The 17,408-nt window shown below is 38.2% G+C and overlaps 1 protein-coding gene across 2 annotated transcripts; it reads right to left on the reverse strand.

The window, feature by feature from the left end:
- Positions 1–710: 710 nt before the first annotated feature.
- On the reverse strand, positions 711–17,275 carry dennd1c (DENN domain containing 1C). 2 transcript variants are annotated; one of them, XM_086296484.1, is made up of 23 exons: positions 16,390–17,275; positions 15,902–15,966; positions 15,262–15,305; positions 14,693–14,742; positions 14,480–14,599; positions 14,290–14,359; positions 13,790–13,870; positions 13,630–13,695; positions 11,914–11,967; positions 11,676–11,786; positions 9,902–10,002; positions 9,752–9,797; positions 9,536–9,637; positions 8,010–8,135; positions 7,702–7,803; positions 7,311–7,401; positions 7,176–7,216; positions 7,043–7,093; positions 6,879–6,926; positions 6,684–6,791; positions 5,519–5,601; positions 2,776–3,004; positions 711–2,701 (listed from the first exon to the last, which is right to left on the reverse strand). In XM_086296484.1, exons 1-23 carry the CDS (start codon positions 16,404–16,406, stop codon positions 1,697–1,699), a joined length of 2,811 nt encoding a protein of 936 aa, XP_086152610.1. In that variant the 5' UTR covers positions 16,407–17,275; the 3' UTR covers positions 711–1,696. The 2 variants fall into 2 exon arrangements, with proteins under 2 accessions (XP_086152610.1, XP_086152612.1); XM_086296486.1 differs by lacking the exon at positions 13,630–13,695 and having other exon boundaries at positions 714–2,701.
- Between the last annotated feature and the right edge of the window lie 133 nt (positions 17,276–17,408).

The raw sequence follows: 17,408 nt of genomic DNA on the forward strand, positions 1-17,408 counted from the left end.
TTCTGGTTAAAGAAACAAAAAACAAACAAAAAAAAACTGTTGTGCATCCCCACTAGGGTGCCTGAATTCAGTAACTGAGGTAACTGCCCTCCAGTGCGCAAATATGAAACACTTGTTGGAACAACTGACCCTTAGAGGTTGTAACAACTTCTTTCATGTTGATGTTATAAATTACGTATTGATGACTTTAAAAGTTTGTGATTTCTCTCCTCAGCATGGCCACGGAGGTGTCGATCTCACCCATGGTGCCAGTGTTTGTCTCCACCGTGCTGTCCCTGCTCAGCTTGACTACGCTGTTGCTACTTTGCGTCATTAGGAAAAAAAGAAGCATGGAGGGAACATACAAGCCCAGTGCGGTGGAGAAGAAACAGTCAAGGTCAGCGGGTTGTGAAAAACCTGGCTTGCCCCTACCATTGCCCAAAGAAGAACGTCTGATATGAGTCCTCACATACTTTGTCACTTTGTAAGGCTATGAACTTATAACTGATAGCTTCCTGTGATCCTGTGCTTAGAGATCATCATGTTTTGCAGCAGCAGTTTGTAAGTAAACTAAACACTATTTGTGCTGCAGCTTCTAATAGCCAGTGACAACAAAAGACTGATCAGACCTCTAAATTTATTCTATCATTTGTTTCACTGCACGAAGAGAAGAGAGAGGTTTGTGCATTGCAATGTAAACAAGTCACTCCCTTTTATTCCGCCACATGAGCAAGGAACATGAGTTAAATAACACTTTGTATTTGTACGCAGGTTAGTATTTTTTCTGTGCGGCCTGTTCTGTGTATTTATATATAAAAATGTATATTTTTACACGTTTTTTGCATTTATAAGAAATATTGATTTAAAAGATTGACTGTGATGCACTTTCATATAACTTAGGAAAAGCTCAACTTAATCTAAAACAAATCAAAATGCATGTTTCACAAGGTGTTATGTAAATAAACTGCAATGTGCACACCAAGTATTCCTGCTTGTTGCCCATCGTCTTGGAGCGTTGAAGCAGTTTTTAAAGTATTTATTTTATTCAAGTTCAGGTTATTCAGATCGTAAGTGAAATGGTCGCAAAATGTAAATACCCAGAATGCGTCAGTTTTTATTAAAGAATCTGATGGATAGCATGCCTTTTCCACACAAATCCCAGCAGGCAACAGGAAAAACATTTTTCATGCATTTTTCTTACTTTCTTCTTATTTATTTCAGCCATGCTGTCTTAATTCTAAGTAATTAACCATTTCACCAAGTATAAAATATACAAGCAATAAAATGTGTTTACATACTAAGAAAACAGCCAGTTTGTAAGAGTGTGGCAGTATTGTTTTTGTTATTGTAGAGAGACGGCCTTTAAAAAGTCCAAAACTACTTAAAATGGGAACATTGTTCTTTTTTTCATTACTTTGTGTTTGTATACACTGCAGCTTGTTATATTCATAAATACTAATGCACAAAATGTTCATCTGAAACTTATCCCCAAGTGCAACATTCACCCTCATTTGAGTAACATTTGCTACAATTTACAGAGGTCAGCCTTTAAATAACACTACATTGTTGACTTTTATTTCATAATTTATATTTTCAGTAAAACCAAATGGGCTTGGGATTAAGAGTAACGGAGAGGCAGGGGAAATGCAGAGAGAAACCAAATGTATCAATTTAATTGGATTTTAAGTAACAAAAACTAGAATGTAACCAGCATTGTTTAAGCTTCAAATCTCTTCTTCAGTTCTGACACTTTGACTGGAGGTCGTTCTTCCTCTTCAGCTTCCTCCGTGCGGTTGTTTGTTTCTGATGTATTTGAGTCACATGGCATTTGTGCATTCTCCCTGTTTCTGAACACAGTGCAAGGTTTCCCAGGTTCAGTGAAGGCCTTAACCCTGGACTTTACCTGGAAGCTTTGGGTGGATCCTTGAGACTGAAAGCGTGCTGCAGCAGATAGCACTTTAGGAGGAGAGGGGGTCTGCTTCACCTCTTGCTCCAGTTTTTCTGTAGCTACTTCAATCTTTTTTTCTTGAACTGATGTAGGGTTAGGGTCAACAGCAGGAATCTGAGGCCCAGGAGAGACTGTAGTATCTGGAACGGCCTCCTTCCCTTGATTTTGCTCTTCTTCAACAGAGTTGGGATGTTTAGGATTTGGGTTTATAAGTTTGCTTAAAGATCCTCTTACCACCTCATTTTTCTCCAGTTGGCTCTCTTTTTCTTCTTCTCTTGCTTTTGGACTTTCATGTGTTTCTCTTTCCATCTCAGGTTCTGCAATTACCTCCTCTGTCTGATTTTGCTCATCCTCTTTGTTTTCTTTTAAGCCTTCATCGCTCTTGGCACATATTTCATTAACCGGGTCCTCCCATAAACTTACACCCTCTCCCGGATCTTGTTTCTCTATATTTTCCTCTAACTTTACTTCCTTAAACTTATTTTGATCATCAGTTTCCTCTGCTTGATTCCCATTTATTGCTCCTGTCACTTCTTCCTGTTTTTCTCCGTCCTGCCTCTGTCCATTTTTTGGCTCTTCTGTTTTGTTTTCTGACTGCATATTCATATTCTCCAACCCTTCCTCCTCTGGTACACTAGTGTCCATGCATGGCCAGTCAGTGTCTGCTGTCAGGTCTGATAACTCCTCTGTTGTTTCCAGATTCCAGCTGTGCAAGCTGCCACTGCCACTGATGGACAGAGACAAGCTCTCTTGGCTTGGATTGGTTGGAACACGCTGGAAAACACAGACAGATCAGAAATTGCATTCACTTGTGTGTGTGTTAGGGACACGTGTACCCGTTTTCTTACCCGTGTGATAAAGTCATGGCTGTCTGGCCCAAACAGATCCAGGCTGCGGGTGCCGTACAGCAGGCCACGGTCATGGGAGCTACGAGAGCTCAGTGTATCAAAGATCTCCCCAAGAAGATCCATCTCTTCTTCATCACACAGCAGTGCATCTTCCTCCTCCTCATCTTCTTCTTCTTCTTCATCCTTCTGGAGCTCAGAGTCAGGCTCAGTCCTGGACCCAGACATAGCTCTGAAATGATAGCAACAAACAAAACGGTATGAACAAAAATTCTCCACTGTAAAGATACAGTATATTATCCAAATGATAATTAGTGCCCGATGCTCTTCTAACATATTCTTGGAGTTCTACACAGTTTTCTTTCCACATGCTGTTTGATAAACTCTTCTCCGCAGTTTATTATTTAGGTCTTCAGAGAGTTGCTTAGATATGAAGGCTTGGTTTTGACTATGTGAATTGATGGATTGTCCATAAACCACATGTCTTTCTAAACCCTTCCTAACCTGTAAAATTGAATGTTAAACTTAGAGTTTTACAAACATCTAAAATGTAATTAAAACATACAATTCACATCAAAACACATGTGTGGATTGTAAAAGTCTGAATGTTAATGTAATAATATTTAGTTATTTATACACTTGTTTTTACTTGCAGAGTACAGCTTTAAGGACTTGATATTTCCATTTAGGGCTGGGCGATATGGCCTAAAATCCATATCACGGTATAATTTGAAGCATGTGTGGTAACGATATATATCGCGATATATTCTTTTCTTCTGTATAACGTATTTTACACACTATAAGGTTCACTTAAAATCCTTTAATTTTCTCAAAAATCGACAGTGTGCCTTATGTCAGAATTCTGGTTGTGCTTACTGACCGTGAACTGATTTTATGTAGTACACGGCGCGCAGAAATCTGTCAAAAACGTTTTAGTACGACTTTGGTAAGCTATGAAGGTGCACCGCTTGATGGATTGTTGGAGTATTACGGCTACCGTAGTCAGGAGCCTCGCGGAGTAATCTGGGCCCTACACTGCGGCATCACTGAGAGTTAAAAACTGTCTATATTCTTTCATCTTAAATCAAATGATCAGCTGCTGCTTTACCAGGTGTAACAATTAAGTTTAACATCCAGGCATCCATGAAAACAGAATGTATTAAATTTAACGGAGTTAGAAGTTAGCAGGACATTAGCTCGCTAGCTCCGACCTAAACATGATATGACATGTTCTGACTGAGAGATTTCTGGAGAAATTCAAACGTACAGCTCTGCTATCACTTCCAACATAAATGAAGACAGAAAACTAAACAGCAGTGATGTTTGTAGGTTTACTGAAGTCGGACTAGCTGGTATGTATGGTGGTATGGATGTGCTACGTGATCGCTAGCAAAACAGCTATGTTAGCATAACATTAGCACAGTGAAGCTGACGGATGGCCGCTAATGTTTTTCCACTCGATAAAAGTTAACGTGAGGGTTTCTGATGGTTAGGGACAAATGCAATTGCATGGCAGGATGATATAAACGGACCAAACTTCAGTCAGGAGAACAATTGAGATAATCCATGCACAATACGAGGTTAGTCATTAATATACTGCAACAACATTGGAATAGAGCAGCTGCGAGAGAATTCAGCAGTAATGAATCAATGGTAGGGAAGTGGAGGAAGCACAGTTTTTGGCTTTCCCCATATTCCAAAAGTGCTTTGTCTCTTTGCTATTACTGCCGCCAGGCATAATTTGCAGATGATGTTGTTTGCAGCGGCTGCAATGCTTTTGACCAAAACAGGCGCAGCTTGATGACACCATCAACATGCGCTATCGCGGTAGAGCGATATAGTCAAAATCTCTATCGTTGGCCAAATTTATATCATTTCTACCATATACCATTTATACCGCCCACCCCTATTTCCATTTTATTTATTTAAAGTCAAAAAATTGGCAAAAGGGAAGGAGTCTGAATCCTGTTTGATCTGGTTTTATCCGTTTTTGTTTTAAACCCTAATCTGAAAAGCAGTTGGTGAATGGTACATTCACTCTATTACTTTGTGTTCCTGTCATGTTCTCCTTAAACCTCTCACTGTCTCAGTGGTGTCCAAAAATGGTGTGTGTTTCATAAATAACTGGGAAACATTCTGGAGAAATCCTGGTCTTGTGTGGAGAACTCCATCCCATCCGTCTCTCCTAGACTTTTCAAAAGTAGACTGGGAGGCAGAGCTTTCAGCTATCCCTCTTCTACAGAACCAGCTCCCAGTTTGGAGACAGCACACAGATTATTTATTAGGCTGCTGGGGGACATCCTGTGATACACTGAGCGTTTCTTTTTTACTCACTTTTTTTTTTTTTTAAATTACTCCTTTATAAACAGGACTACTGTATTTAATCATTGGTAATTATTGCACTCTGTCTTTTTCTCTCATAGTGTTTCTTTTATGCTGCCCCTACCTGACTTCCTGGGAGGTTTCTTCCTGTTAAAAGGGAGTTTTTCTTTCCCACTATTGCCATTTGGCAAGGAGCTGTGTGTTTGCTGGGGTTTCTTATTAATATTGTAGATTCTTTACCTTACAATATAAAGTGCCAAGAGACAACTGTTGTTGTGAATTTGCACTACATAAATTGAACTGAACAAGTACAGCTACATTTAGTACAGCTAGGCAGTTAATACAATGCTGGCTTAAGCTGTAACAGCCTCAGTGTATTCTAAAACACTCTGTAGATGAGTGAATATATTTCATCACAGCTTACCCATCCCATGTATCTTCACTGTCTTTCATGATGTCCTTGTCTCTAGGAGTCTTAGATTTATGAGCAGGTCGACGGGGACGTGACTGACATGATGGAACAACAAAGCAAAGGTTTGGTAATACAATTTTTCCACAAGAAAACCATTCAGATGTTATAAGAATAATATAAAACAATACAGAAGCAAATGAGGTCACAGGGTTATATTTATATTATATCTTGACTGGCCACTTTATTAGGTTCACCTTGCTAGTACTGGGTTAGACTCCTTTTTGCTTTCATAACTTCAACAAGGTGCTGTAAACATTCCTCAGAGAATTTGGTCTGTATTGACATGATAATATCCTGCAGTTACTGCAGATCTGTTGGCTGCACACAAGTGCTGGAAATCCATCTCACTACATCCCTGAGATCCTCTATTGGATTGAGATCTGGTGACTGTGCAGGCAATTTTAGCCTGAACTGTTGAAAAAAGGCAGGATGGATCCATGCTTCATGGTGTTTATGCGCAATTCTGACCTTACCATCCAAATGTTGCAGTAGAAATGAAGACTCATCAGATTAGTCAAGGCCTTTCCAATCATCTCTTTCCCAATTTTGGTGAGTCTGTAAATTGTAGCCTCAGTTTCCTGTTCTTAACTGACAGGAATAATACCGTGTGGTCATGTTCTGCTGTAAGATTTTTTTTTAAATCTGCTTTAATGTTTAATGTATTGTTATTTCAGACATGCTTTTCTGCATACCTTGGGTGTAATAAAAGGTTATTTGAATAATGGCTGCCCTCCTCTCAGCTTTAAGCAATGTGGCGATGTGACAACAACAAGCAATTTTTACGTGGAGCATTGTGACTCTCTAAATATTTTCTCTTTGTCAGACCATTAAAACTGGACAGACAGCTGTGTGGTTTCTGAAACACTGGGGTGCCCATCTGACACCAATCTACGCCATCTATAAAGCCACTTAAACCATCTTCCTCTTCTATTCTCATCCTGGGTTTAAACTTCAGCTGGTCATCTTGATCACTTTTACATGCCTAAATGCAATGAGGTGTACCTAATAAAGCCAGTGAGTGTAGATATCTAGATTTTAAAAGAGTGATTTTTTTTTTTTTTTTTTTTTTTTTTTCAGATGTGGGTTTAGTGCATGAGATTAAATTGTGGTATCTCACCCTCCCGAAGTGCTGTGTGATTGGTAGGCGGTTCTGCAGGCAGTCAGATTGGGCACGGCGGTGTGATACCGATCCACCTCTCTGAAGGGTGTGCTCTTCATCATTAACCTGCATCAAACACAAAACAAAAGTTTATTAAAAACACAGTATAATTTTTATCCATCAAAGCATTTGCCCACATGAACATGCGCTCACCTTATGTATCAGCAGGTTTTTCAGACCTGACTTGGCAAGAACTTTGGCCTAGAAGAGATAAGCAGATAAACAGATTAGTAGCAGACCTACAGCAGCGCAACATAATCATAGTATTAGTTCAGAATAATAATTTTAAAAAAAAAACACCTCAACACTGTACTCACTCTCATGTTTGCTTTGGACTTCATGTTGAGGATGAGAGCACCTCCTCCTTTCTGTCAAAAGTACAAATGCAAGAATTTTTGCCAAGATGATGCCAAATGCATTAGTGTTTCTTTGAAGATTAAGTGAACTTACCTTTAAATTACCAACTAACTGTTGATAGGATTTACCTCTTCCTACATAAAGAAATAATTTCATAAGCAAGCAATGAAAAAAATGGACATACACATACACATGCACAACCACACAGGTAAAGATACAGATACACACCTGCTGTGGATTCACACTTTATAATCTCCTCCTCAAAGAGATCATCTGGTTCATTTTTATTATTCAGAATATCCAGACGAGCATCGATGAACTGAAAAAACGAACAAATATACAGCATCAATAAAACAGCTCACTCATTTATAGTGACATGAAGATGCTTGGCCTGACTTCACGCCAAATTCAAAATCTTTTTTGTTAATTATGTAAAAAATAATGATTATTATTATTTTTAAAAAATAGTAATCTGTTTAGCATAACACAATCTATCAAATTACACATCTCTATCAATGGCTGTTATACAATCACCTCGAACATTTTCTAAATCTCTGTCCAACCACTGCTCAGCTACTATTACAATTGCATTAAGTGTACAGCAGAGGGCAGTGTTTACCTGTTTGAAGCACTGCAAATGAACAGCACTCTGAAGAAACTGCTTCATACTCGGAGATTTGTGATCTGAAAACAGGTTTTCGCAGAAACATATTTCTCCTTCCTGCAATAAGCAACACATAGAGACGGCCATGAACAACAAAAGAAGAATTACTCCTAAAAATAAATACTGATATAACAGATGTGCAGAGCTGCAGAATACTTAGAGAATTTAAATTAAACATGTTGGGAAATGTGGAAATAAAAGTGCCTAAATTGATTTTCTAAATACATATATAAATACCGATATGTATTTCATGTATGACAGACCTCATTAGGCTGCAGTGCATCCCTGTAGCCTCCAAAGAGCAGAGCCTGAGCCTTCAGGAAGGCCTGAGAAACACCACATCCAGGTGACACCGCTTGGCGCTTCAAACACATCTTCAATCCGGACATCTGGACACATACAGCATCTGTATTTATATCTGTAATATGTTTATTAATATATATGCGCTCAGGGGCTTAAAAACTATTTGAGCAACTCGACAATCTTGCATGGTGTAAATTTTGTTCTTTTAGCACAGTTTCTGGGCCCAGTATGTCCCTGCTCAGAGATAAAACTTTGTGATTTTCCAGTACCCAAGGCAGTCTAAAAAGCACTGATTGGTCCAACTGTAATGTATACTGTGAATTAAATGTATTTAAACCATAACTAGTAAACTATGTTTATTAGTGGTCTTATTTGTCTCATGTTCTTCACATGTAAACACTATTTCAAATGTGTTAAGAGGACTCTTGTTTCCTTTTTATAGGTTTTGAGCCTAGTTTTCATCATAACACCTGTCCCCTAAGTAGCATCATTATATTCTATTGTCATTTTTACCACTAAAAGGGAGGTGAAATCAAGAGAATATGCTGGGGAATTGTCCAAACCTGCCCGTCCTTACTTTAGTACATAACGTGAGTTAGTTCGCTTCAGAAATGTTTAAAATAGTTGGATGGGATATCAAACGTGTGCAATTATATCTATCTCTCGCTGTGCTTTGATACCAGTTTCCCATAAAAAAATTGACAGTGATGTTTCCTGCTTTATTCGCTTGCTTATTACAGTTCACCATTGTGAACAGTGTTGTCGGCCACTGAGTCCCCCCCAAAAAATATAACCGCTGACATGAAAGCCTAATTTCTGCTATTCAGTACTGAAGAAATTTCAACTTACAAAATTATGCTAAATTGTAAAATGCTTAGCTATGTCCCTAATGAAACCTCGGTAACTTTGTGAAAAACATAAAAGTTTCTGTTTTTCACTTTTTCAGATTTTAGTATAGAAATTTCAGTTTTTAAGATTACAGCTTAAAACAAAAATGTCTGGGCAATAAGCTACCAGAACTTTTAATGTGATTTTATTTCTTTCACTTTAAGTCTGAAGAGTCGTGCTGACAGATTTCCTTTTTTTTCTTCATTGTGGAAAAACAAAGTTAAATATGTAATTGACACTGACAGAAAGGGGAGTTTCATTGATCTAGCTCGCTTAAGATCAAAGTAGGCTATATGCGGTCCACCATGTAAAATGAGTTTGACACCCCTGAAATAGTCCAGTGTTTGATTTCAGCCAGGATGCTGCCTGATTGTCAGATTTTGTAGCAGGCAAATCAAGTTTACCAGACAGTCATCTAAGCTATTCTCACATGGGTCCAGTTGAAGATTATGAATGTTGAAGATCAAAGTAGCGTGTAGGGCTGCAGTGAATGGGCGAAAATAGTTAGTGAAATCACACTTTCCTGCTTAAAATAAAAAAGTGTGGAAACAAAAGAAGCAGCTTATGCATCATCACACAAACTAAGACTATTTATTACCACATCTGAAGGTATCCTTTTATGGTCATCAAAAGGGGTTTCCAGGGTGTTAGTATCCACATTCAGAATAACAACTTCCTCCAACCCACGACTCCTCACCCTCTGTCAGACAGACAGTAACAGATTAGGCTTCAATATCTCAAGACAAATCTGACAGATTTGGAGGATTTGAGTTTAGCAGTGGCTTTATATTGAAGTATAAGGTCAGCAGTTTACCTCAGATAGACTGCTGTGGACTCCTATCAGGTAAGGCATGGGTGCACTGTGACCATTAAAAAACAAATATCAATTAAACAGCTGTGGGCAGGAAGGCAGATTTGTAGATAGATAGGTAGGCAGTTAAACACGTAAACAGACAAATCTCACCAGCAGTAGTCCAGTAAGTGCGGTGGCAGGACAGGTATGAAGATGTGTTGCCAGTACATGGGGTATAGCACAGCACTGAGTGCATGCACACAGGATGTCAGCTAAACGCACAAAATGGAGAAAAGCTTTAGCACACAAATCTTCCTGTGTGGTTTGACACATGCCCAAAATAGTGGTCAAGGTATGACTACAAAACTATAGATTCAAACATGTTCTAGCTGCTCTACGTCTGACTTCCAGTTACATGGATTCAGCAGATACTAGTGTTGCTACTGACTTTAATGGCAGCTGACCAAACATAGTTGTACAATCATAAAGGGAAAGCACAGCCCCTCTCCATCCTAAGCTTTAACATATCAGAACATTAAACATAACCTGATGAACATCAACAAGCAACATGACCTGCCATTATTTATTTACAACAAACTAAGCTTAAACGTAGAAGCATTGTGTGAAAAACTACGTATGTTGTTAAATTAAGGGTTAAGTAGCCTGCAGATGTTGCTTCATCATCAACAAAATCAGAAGTTTGGGCAGTTTGTTGGAGTGGAGTATTTAAGTGTGTATTAATACAATGCCAAAAAACATAAGACATCATCAATGATCATAGTGAGGCAGCTATTACTGCCCATGAGCTTGGGGAGACTTATGTGGCCATTTCCAAACAATTTGACATCCATTACTCAACAATGAGACACGAGAAATGAAAAATATTATTCACAAGTGGAAAACACTTAAGACAACTCCCAGTCTTCCCGTGAATTAAAGAAAATTTACTCCATGATAAGACGATGCTACAATCCCAACAACTGGTCTAAGACTTTACACGCCTCAGGTAACATGTTATGTTAAGTTCATGGCAGAACAATTTGAAGTATGGCTTGTTTGGAAGGGTTGCCAGGACAATGCCTCGCCTCTGTAAAAAGAACATGACGGCATGAGTGCAAAACTGCACCTAAACAAACCACAAGACTTCTGAAACAATGTCCTTTGGACAGAGTAGACATAACTGGAGATGTTTGGCCACAACACTGCATACCAACCCAAACACAAACACATTATAGCAACTATCAAGCACAGAGATAAAATTGATGATTAGAGCTTTTTTGCAGCTGCAGGGCATGGGAACTTTGCGGTCACTGAGAGGACAAAATTAGCCAAAACTGGGTTATGGAACCGAACAACAGTACATGCGCAGTAGAATGGATAAAAAAATAAAAGAGTGAAGGTGTTGTCATGGCCCAATCAAACTCCAGCACAAATTTTAATTAACTGAAGCAATGTTGTATAGAAGTCTGGGCCAAAACTCCTCCACAATCATGTGAGAGACTGACAAAGTCATACATAAAATAATTCCTTCAAGTTATTGCTGACAAAAGTGGTTAAACAATCTCTTGAATCACTGAGTATAGTTCGTTTTTCACACACGCTGCTTCTGCATTTTGGCATTTAATATCCTCTTGAGATCCGACCTACTCATCATGTCCTCTGTAGTGGACAAAAACAGTTCAACTGAAAGATACTTTTGTTTCCTCGGTTCTCTGGAGGATATGGCATGTGTTTTTGTTCGTCTGAGCTGGTAATTATATCATTTTAAGACCTGATAAGGCCTAGTTACTTTTCATTATGCTTGATGTGTGAAAATTAATTCATGTTAGTCATGTACCAAATGTGATGGATGGGTTAGGGGGATGGGAGTTCTCTTTTATACCACAAAGTTGATGTAAATACATTTAAAGTAAAGCAATGGATAAAAGAGAATTGTGTAATTTACAGTGCTGAGTTTGCTGGCAAAGATGAGGATGCGTCTCTCAAACAGCATACTGGCATACAGCTGAAGCAGGTTCCCCACGTCTACTGCCACAATCAACTCGGTCAAGTTCCTCTGGTGTATAAAACAAGAAACAGATAGAAATATTAGCTTGAAGTGGGGAAAGGCGTGTTCACATAATCCATCACTGCTTGTTGAAATTTAAAATTTAGCCTTAAATTTTTAACCTAACCATGCTTACGTTTTCAGGTATGGAAGGGAGACTTCTGGGGTCTGGAGCGATGAAGTATGGAACCTGCCAAAACATATGAAATAAAACATTGCTCATACTTTATCAACACTATCAGTAATCCTTGAGATAATATCTCTGAAATTTTTGGGAAGTGTTTTTGCATTTAGCAACACGGTTTAGTATGCTGATTAGTGTCTTCCACATCATATATGCACACATCAAAGGTTATAGACATATAATTTAGTATTTCATTCCAAAATTCCCTCTACAGCAATCAATTACACATGCACACACAGTTATGTGAGCTAAAAAATAGTCACTGACTGTATATAAAAGATGGATGTAGCTTCATGGTCTTAAAAATGAAGCCAGTGGGGGGAGGGTGGGGGCAGCGGACAATGGCACATCTGGCTGCAAAATGAAATCATTTATGTAGGATTCTTTTTGAAAGTCATTCTGTTACTTACTCAATGCATGACCTCAGAGAACATGTTTCTAATAGGTTTGTGGCCACAATCACCAGTTTCACATCATCTTTAATAGTTTTAGGTTTAGTTGCATTTTGTATTTGTCAGGAACTTTGCACAAACTTACTGACCTCACATGCCATTACCATATTTAGTTACTACCTATGTTCCACTTGCAGTCCCTAGGCAAGTAAACAATATTTAACAGGCTATAAGATACAAGTATATGTCTGAGATGCACGATACAAGCAATATAATCAAGTATACACAGCAAGCCTTAAAACTCTCCTCCCCCAACCCAACCACCCATAAAGCAGGCACATACAGCACTGATTAAGCATATAAATGCAAATACATATCTGAGGCTGATACAAAGCATCATAATCAAATATAAATCCTAAAGTCACCTAGGAATCCAATATAATAATAAAAATAATCAGCATATGGTTTGGCATTTGGCTAGTATTTGACAAGACACTATTTTACAAGCGTGGAGATTCTCATAGGGTGTTGTTGAAAAACTAGGACACTGATGAAAAATGATTAGCCTGAAGTTTCACAACAGAAGTCAACAAACCAATGGTTTGTTGGTTTGCGACAGCATGGTGTTTTTGTCCATCCTTTATATACAGCCTCTGACTCAACTCAAATCTCAACTCTTGAAATCCTTCATGAGATTTAAACTTAATTTTGTTGCTCTTTAAGATTAGCATTTTTCTGCAAAAGCAATGTATTTAAATTGACTTAACTCAACTAACATTTAGAACTACATAAAAAAATGCTACTAATGTAACACCTGCTTTTTCCATTGTAATCATAAGAGTTTCCCCATCAACCAGGACTGAAACTTTCTAAATATATTCTCCATTGCAAATGCAAAGGAATTGCACAAGGTGAGTAAATGTGTTTTTCAGGTAACCAATTTATTTTGGAATGAAACTCAAAAAAGCACAAACATTCATAAAATAAAACCTGTTACAGCTTTCGGCCACACAGAGGCATTTCTTATAAGACAAAACAGTTGTTGGGGTCAGTAACATAATGGCATGTTTATGGCTTTTGGATTAATAAACAAATTGTTCCAAAGGCTATAAGGAATGCCAGATATTAGTGCATGTTGTGCATGCTTTGGTTTAAACACAAGGTTTTAGTCTGCAGCTGTAGCCACCAAGCACAGACAACTGTAGTTTTCCAGCAGGAGTTAGTCTGTATCTACAAAGCTGTGATTCCAGACCACATGAACTCCTGTGGGACTCACCCCCTTTTGTCTCTCTGAGTGTCCAACAGGATGGGACACTTCTGTGCTGACCAAAACCTGCTCTCCCTCAGAAAAAAACAACAACACACTAACCACTGACAGAAAACAGCAGTATAGTTTTGTGTGACTCCAAGTTCTTGTTGGCTAATTAGAGACTTACCATCTGCAGGGTGACGGATCCAGCAGCCAGTGGAAGGGGCTGGTTGTAGAGTGATGCCAAAAGAACTTTCATTTCACTGGTCTGTTGAAGAGATGAAGTGGTCATGTTAAGCATACTGAAATAGATGCTACATGGACACAGATGGACGAAGCCTCTTGCTTGGAAATGTGAAGCTAATGTAGAACTGCTTTAAACCTGCATTCTTTTATTTGATACAGAATTATTCAAGAATCCTGTGAGAGTCGAATACAATACAGCAAGTATATTTGCTACGTGTAACTATGTTGTAGTTGACAAGTTACTACCATAAGAGTATTCACTGTCCTTGGTTTCTCAGTCAAATCCTTGTGTAGGAAAATGGAAATGGACAAAACGCTCAGCTATTAGTCTCAATATACGATCTTACAAACCAACAAATGCTTTGTCCATCTTTTATTAACAGTTTAACTGCGGTTAAGAGACAAGTGGGAGAAGATAAATATTACACATGAGAATCTTACCTGCCCTTTTGAGAGATAGTCAGCCAAGTTGTTGAGTAGTTTGTAAAACACTTCAAACCATGGAAGATAGCTGTAATAACATTGATAAAAATAACACAACCACAACACTTTTTAACAACGGTATCCTGAAAATGAAAGTAATGCAAATAGAATTGGTGTTAAAATATTTTTAACACATGTTGAAATGTACCTTAGAATGCAAAGGCAGGTATGTGTGCTGTTGGTGAGACGGCAAAAGCCAAAGCGTTGACATCCCTCAAGGTCAGTTAGAACAAAAGTAAAGTGCTGCACAGCCACCCCATCTCTCACTCTGAGTAGACAAATGTAGAGAGAAGACAACATATGAAACACAAATGATACAGAAATGCAGTCTGAAGTAAACCAACAAGTTTATTCTACTCACCTTTGTATATCATACGGGAAGCAGAACCTGGGCAATGTTTGACAGGACTCCTAGAAAGTGGGAAACAATTTTGAAACAGGACAAATAATCTAGATGCATACTGTGATCTCTGTCAGGGTGCATAGCAGAAAGTAATCTAACTACAGCTTGGCCACACAAGTGGAGCACTTTAATTCATTAAATTTCAATTTGGAAGTGCTTTTGTTGTTGTAAAGATTTAAAAAAAAAAAATTGTGGGGCATGAACCTTTTTTGTGCTTGTTTTCAGGCCTGAGTGGGGGAGGGGGGCATGCCATCGAAGTTTAGAGGACCAGTAAGTTAACAAGCACATACAATGTTATGTTATGATATGATTTTAAGGTGTTCCCCTATTGTAGATGAGAATGTCAGTAAGCTGATGTTTCAGGAATTTAACTGAAACAAGAAGTAAAGCTTCATATTGAACAACTTAAAACACTGGTTCTCACTTTGTGTAAAAAAAACCCCACAAACAAAACAAAGGCTATTTTTTTTTATTTAAAGCATAAATATTATTACGTTTGTTCACAAGGGCAGGAAAACACAAGCTACCTCATCATTGAAGTCTTCTGGAAACTGAAACAGCAGTCCAGGATCTGTAACATTAAAATAAGTGAGTGGACAAATACTAATGCTAATTCTACATTTAAAATGTATTTAGAAGTTATTTTGTAGCAGCCTTTTAAAAGTTTAGAAAATAACTATGATGAAAATAAAGAAAATAATGAGGTAAAAGTAGTGGCAAATGATTCCAAATGTATAAATATAATGCTTTTTAAACATTATTTAGCATTTAAGGTCTTCTGCACATGCTCAGCTGCTCAGTCAGAGGGATCACTACACCATCTTTCTATGTAGTTCATGTTTGACTACACAGGCTGTGTGGGTTTTTTTGATCACATGACAGGAAGCATGAACAATTCTCAGTGCAAGCAGAAACACCTTTATAAAGACTAGCGGTGACGTTTTAATGATTTTATAATACATAAATAAAAAACATCTTTTATTTTTGAAGCCAAGTGCTTGAAATTCAAATCGGTGCTGTGTGTCATGTAGGAAAATGACAAAAGGTAGGTTTATACAGTTACAGAAAATAATGGAAGAGCAATTTTAATCAACTTGTCCAGTGCTGACAAATCACTCTGCGTAGCTAAGTTGCTCTGCAACAGATGATAAACCACAGAGGCCTCACCTTTGTCTCTGGCTACAGGGCAAGTTGCTTCAAAGAACCAGTAGAAGGTTCGCTCAGGGTTTTGTCTGACAGGAAAGAGATTTAAGAGCAATGACACAAATTTATTCTTAAAACCCATTAACCACCAAATATAGTCATATACATGTTGAGACAGTGCTTCGAATTGACACCACGTCTAGCATAAATTTTCTCAAAACGAAGAAGATTCTGAGCATAAACAAAAATAAACCAGGTGTAATGTTGAGAACAAATCAACAGCCAAGTAATACAAACGAGTCATATGTGTGAACGAAAGAGGAACTTTTCTCTTTGCTGTGAACAAGAACAAATGTACCGTGAAGCATATGGCAACAGATAGAAGGCGACAGAACTGCTACAGGAAACTTCCTGTGCAGTTGCGAGAGGAAGTAATAGAAACCGCAAGAACAGACTGACGGGCATACTGATGGTGATGGAAGTCGACACACAAAAATGACATAATTACTTACTTCAGTCTGGAGCCCATACTGTCCAAATGCGACTGTGTCCATGTGTGGCATCCAAGAGGAGAGAGGTCTTCAGCAGGTGTACTAGTTGACAACCATACCTCTGATGTAACAGTGACAGAGACTGCAACAGTAACAGCAGCCTGCTCAATCAGCACTGGAATGACAGAACACTTCCTGATCTATGTCAGTATGTGTGGTTTTCGTGTGTGAATGACGTCTGCTATAAGACCACCTATCAAAATTCAGGCCATTTATAGACACTTGGCTTAAAATTCCTTTATCTTTTAATGTTTTTTGTTCTTCATGCATTTTAAATGCAAATTTGACTTTTAACAAAAACCACATATTCACATTAGCAGCTGCAAAAGTAAAGAACTTACAAAAAACTTTGGGAAATTTGCATATTTAAGTTTTTAAAATGGATAAGTCTTTACTTTAACATTAGAACAGTTGCCAGGAACCTGTTGATAAATCACTCTGTATTAAACCTTTCCCCGAGTGCCAACGTAATGGCAGCCTTTACTGAGGAACTGAAAGGTGCTGGTTTCACTTTAGTATAAATCATATAGCCGACATAGAAAGCTAAATATGTTTCTTGATACTGCTCACATAAGCAGGAATTAGAACTGAACACCATAACAAAATACTGAAGTAGTGAGGCGACAATAACACATGCACATCCTGCTCAGACAAGAACCACACTCACAAATGTCATACTGCCTCCTTGTGTTGCTGCAGCCACACTGCCTAAATCTGTTGTAGGGCTCCATTTTGATTTACTTCCTGTGACATCGAGGCTGAAAGTTAAAATCAAGTTCTTTCTCTTCCAGACTGAAGTATTATTTTAATAATAGTGTATCAGAGTGAACTTGTGTGAATGTGTGTGTGTGTGTGTGTGTGAATGGGTGGATGACTGGGTGTGTAAAGCGCTTTGGGGTCCTTAGGGACTATGTAAAGCGCTATACAAATACAGGCCATTTACCAACTTCAAATGTGAGAGAAAAAAGTAAATACACAAA

Source organism: Aulonocara sp. 'chitande type north' Nkhata Bay, linkage group LG6 (assembly GCF_057382095.1).
Source record: "Aulonocara sp. 'chitande type north' Nkhata Bay isolate Kocher_YH1m ecotype deep benthic linkage group LG6, A_spYH_male_GT1.1, whole genome shotgun sequence".
NCBI lineage: Eukaryota > Metazoa > Chordata > Actinopteri > Cichliformes > Cichlidae > Aulonocara > Aulonocara sp. 'chitande type north' Nkhata Bay.

What these genes read in the sequence shown, in the direction of transcription:
- dennd1c (XM_086296484.1), bottom strand. An exon ending in ACCTGCCTTTGCATTCTAAG is followed by an intron (nt 14,360 to 14,479) that starts GTACATTTCAAC and finishes ATGTTATTACAG; the next exon opens with CTATCTTCCATGGTTTGAAG. An exon ending in ATGCACTGCAGCCTAATGAG is followed by an intron (nt 7,804 to 8,009) that starts GTCTGTCATACA and finishes TGCTTATTGCAG; the next exon opens with GAAGGAGAAATATGTTTCTG.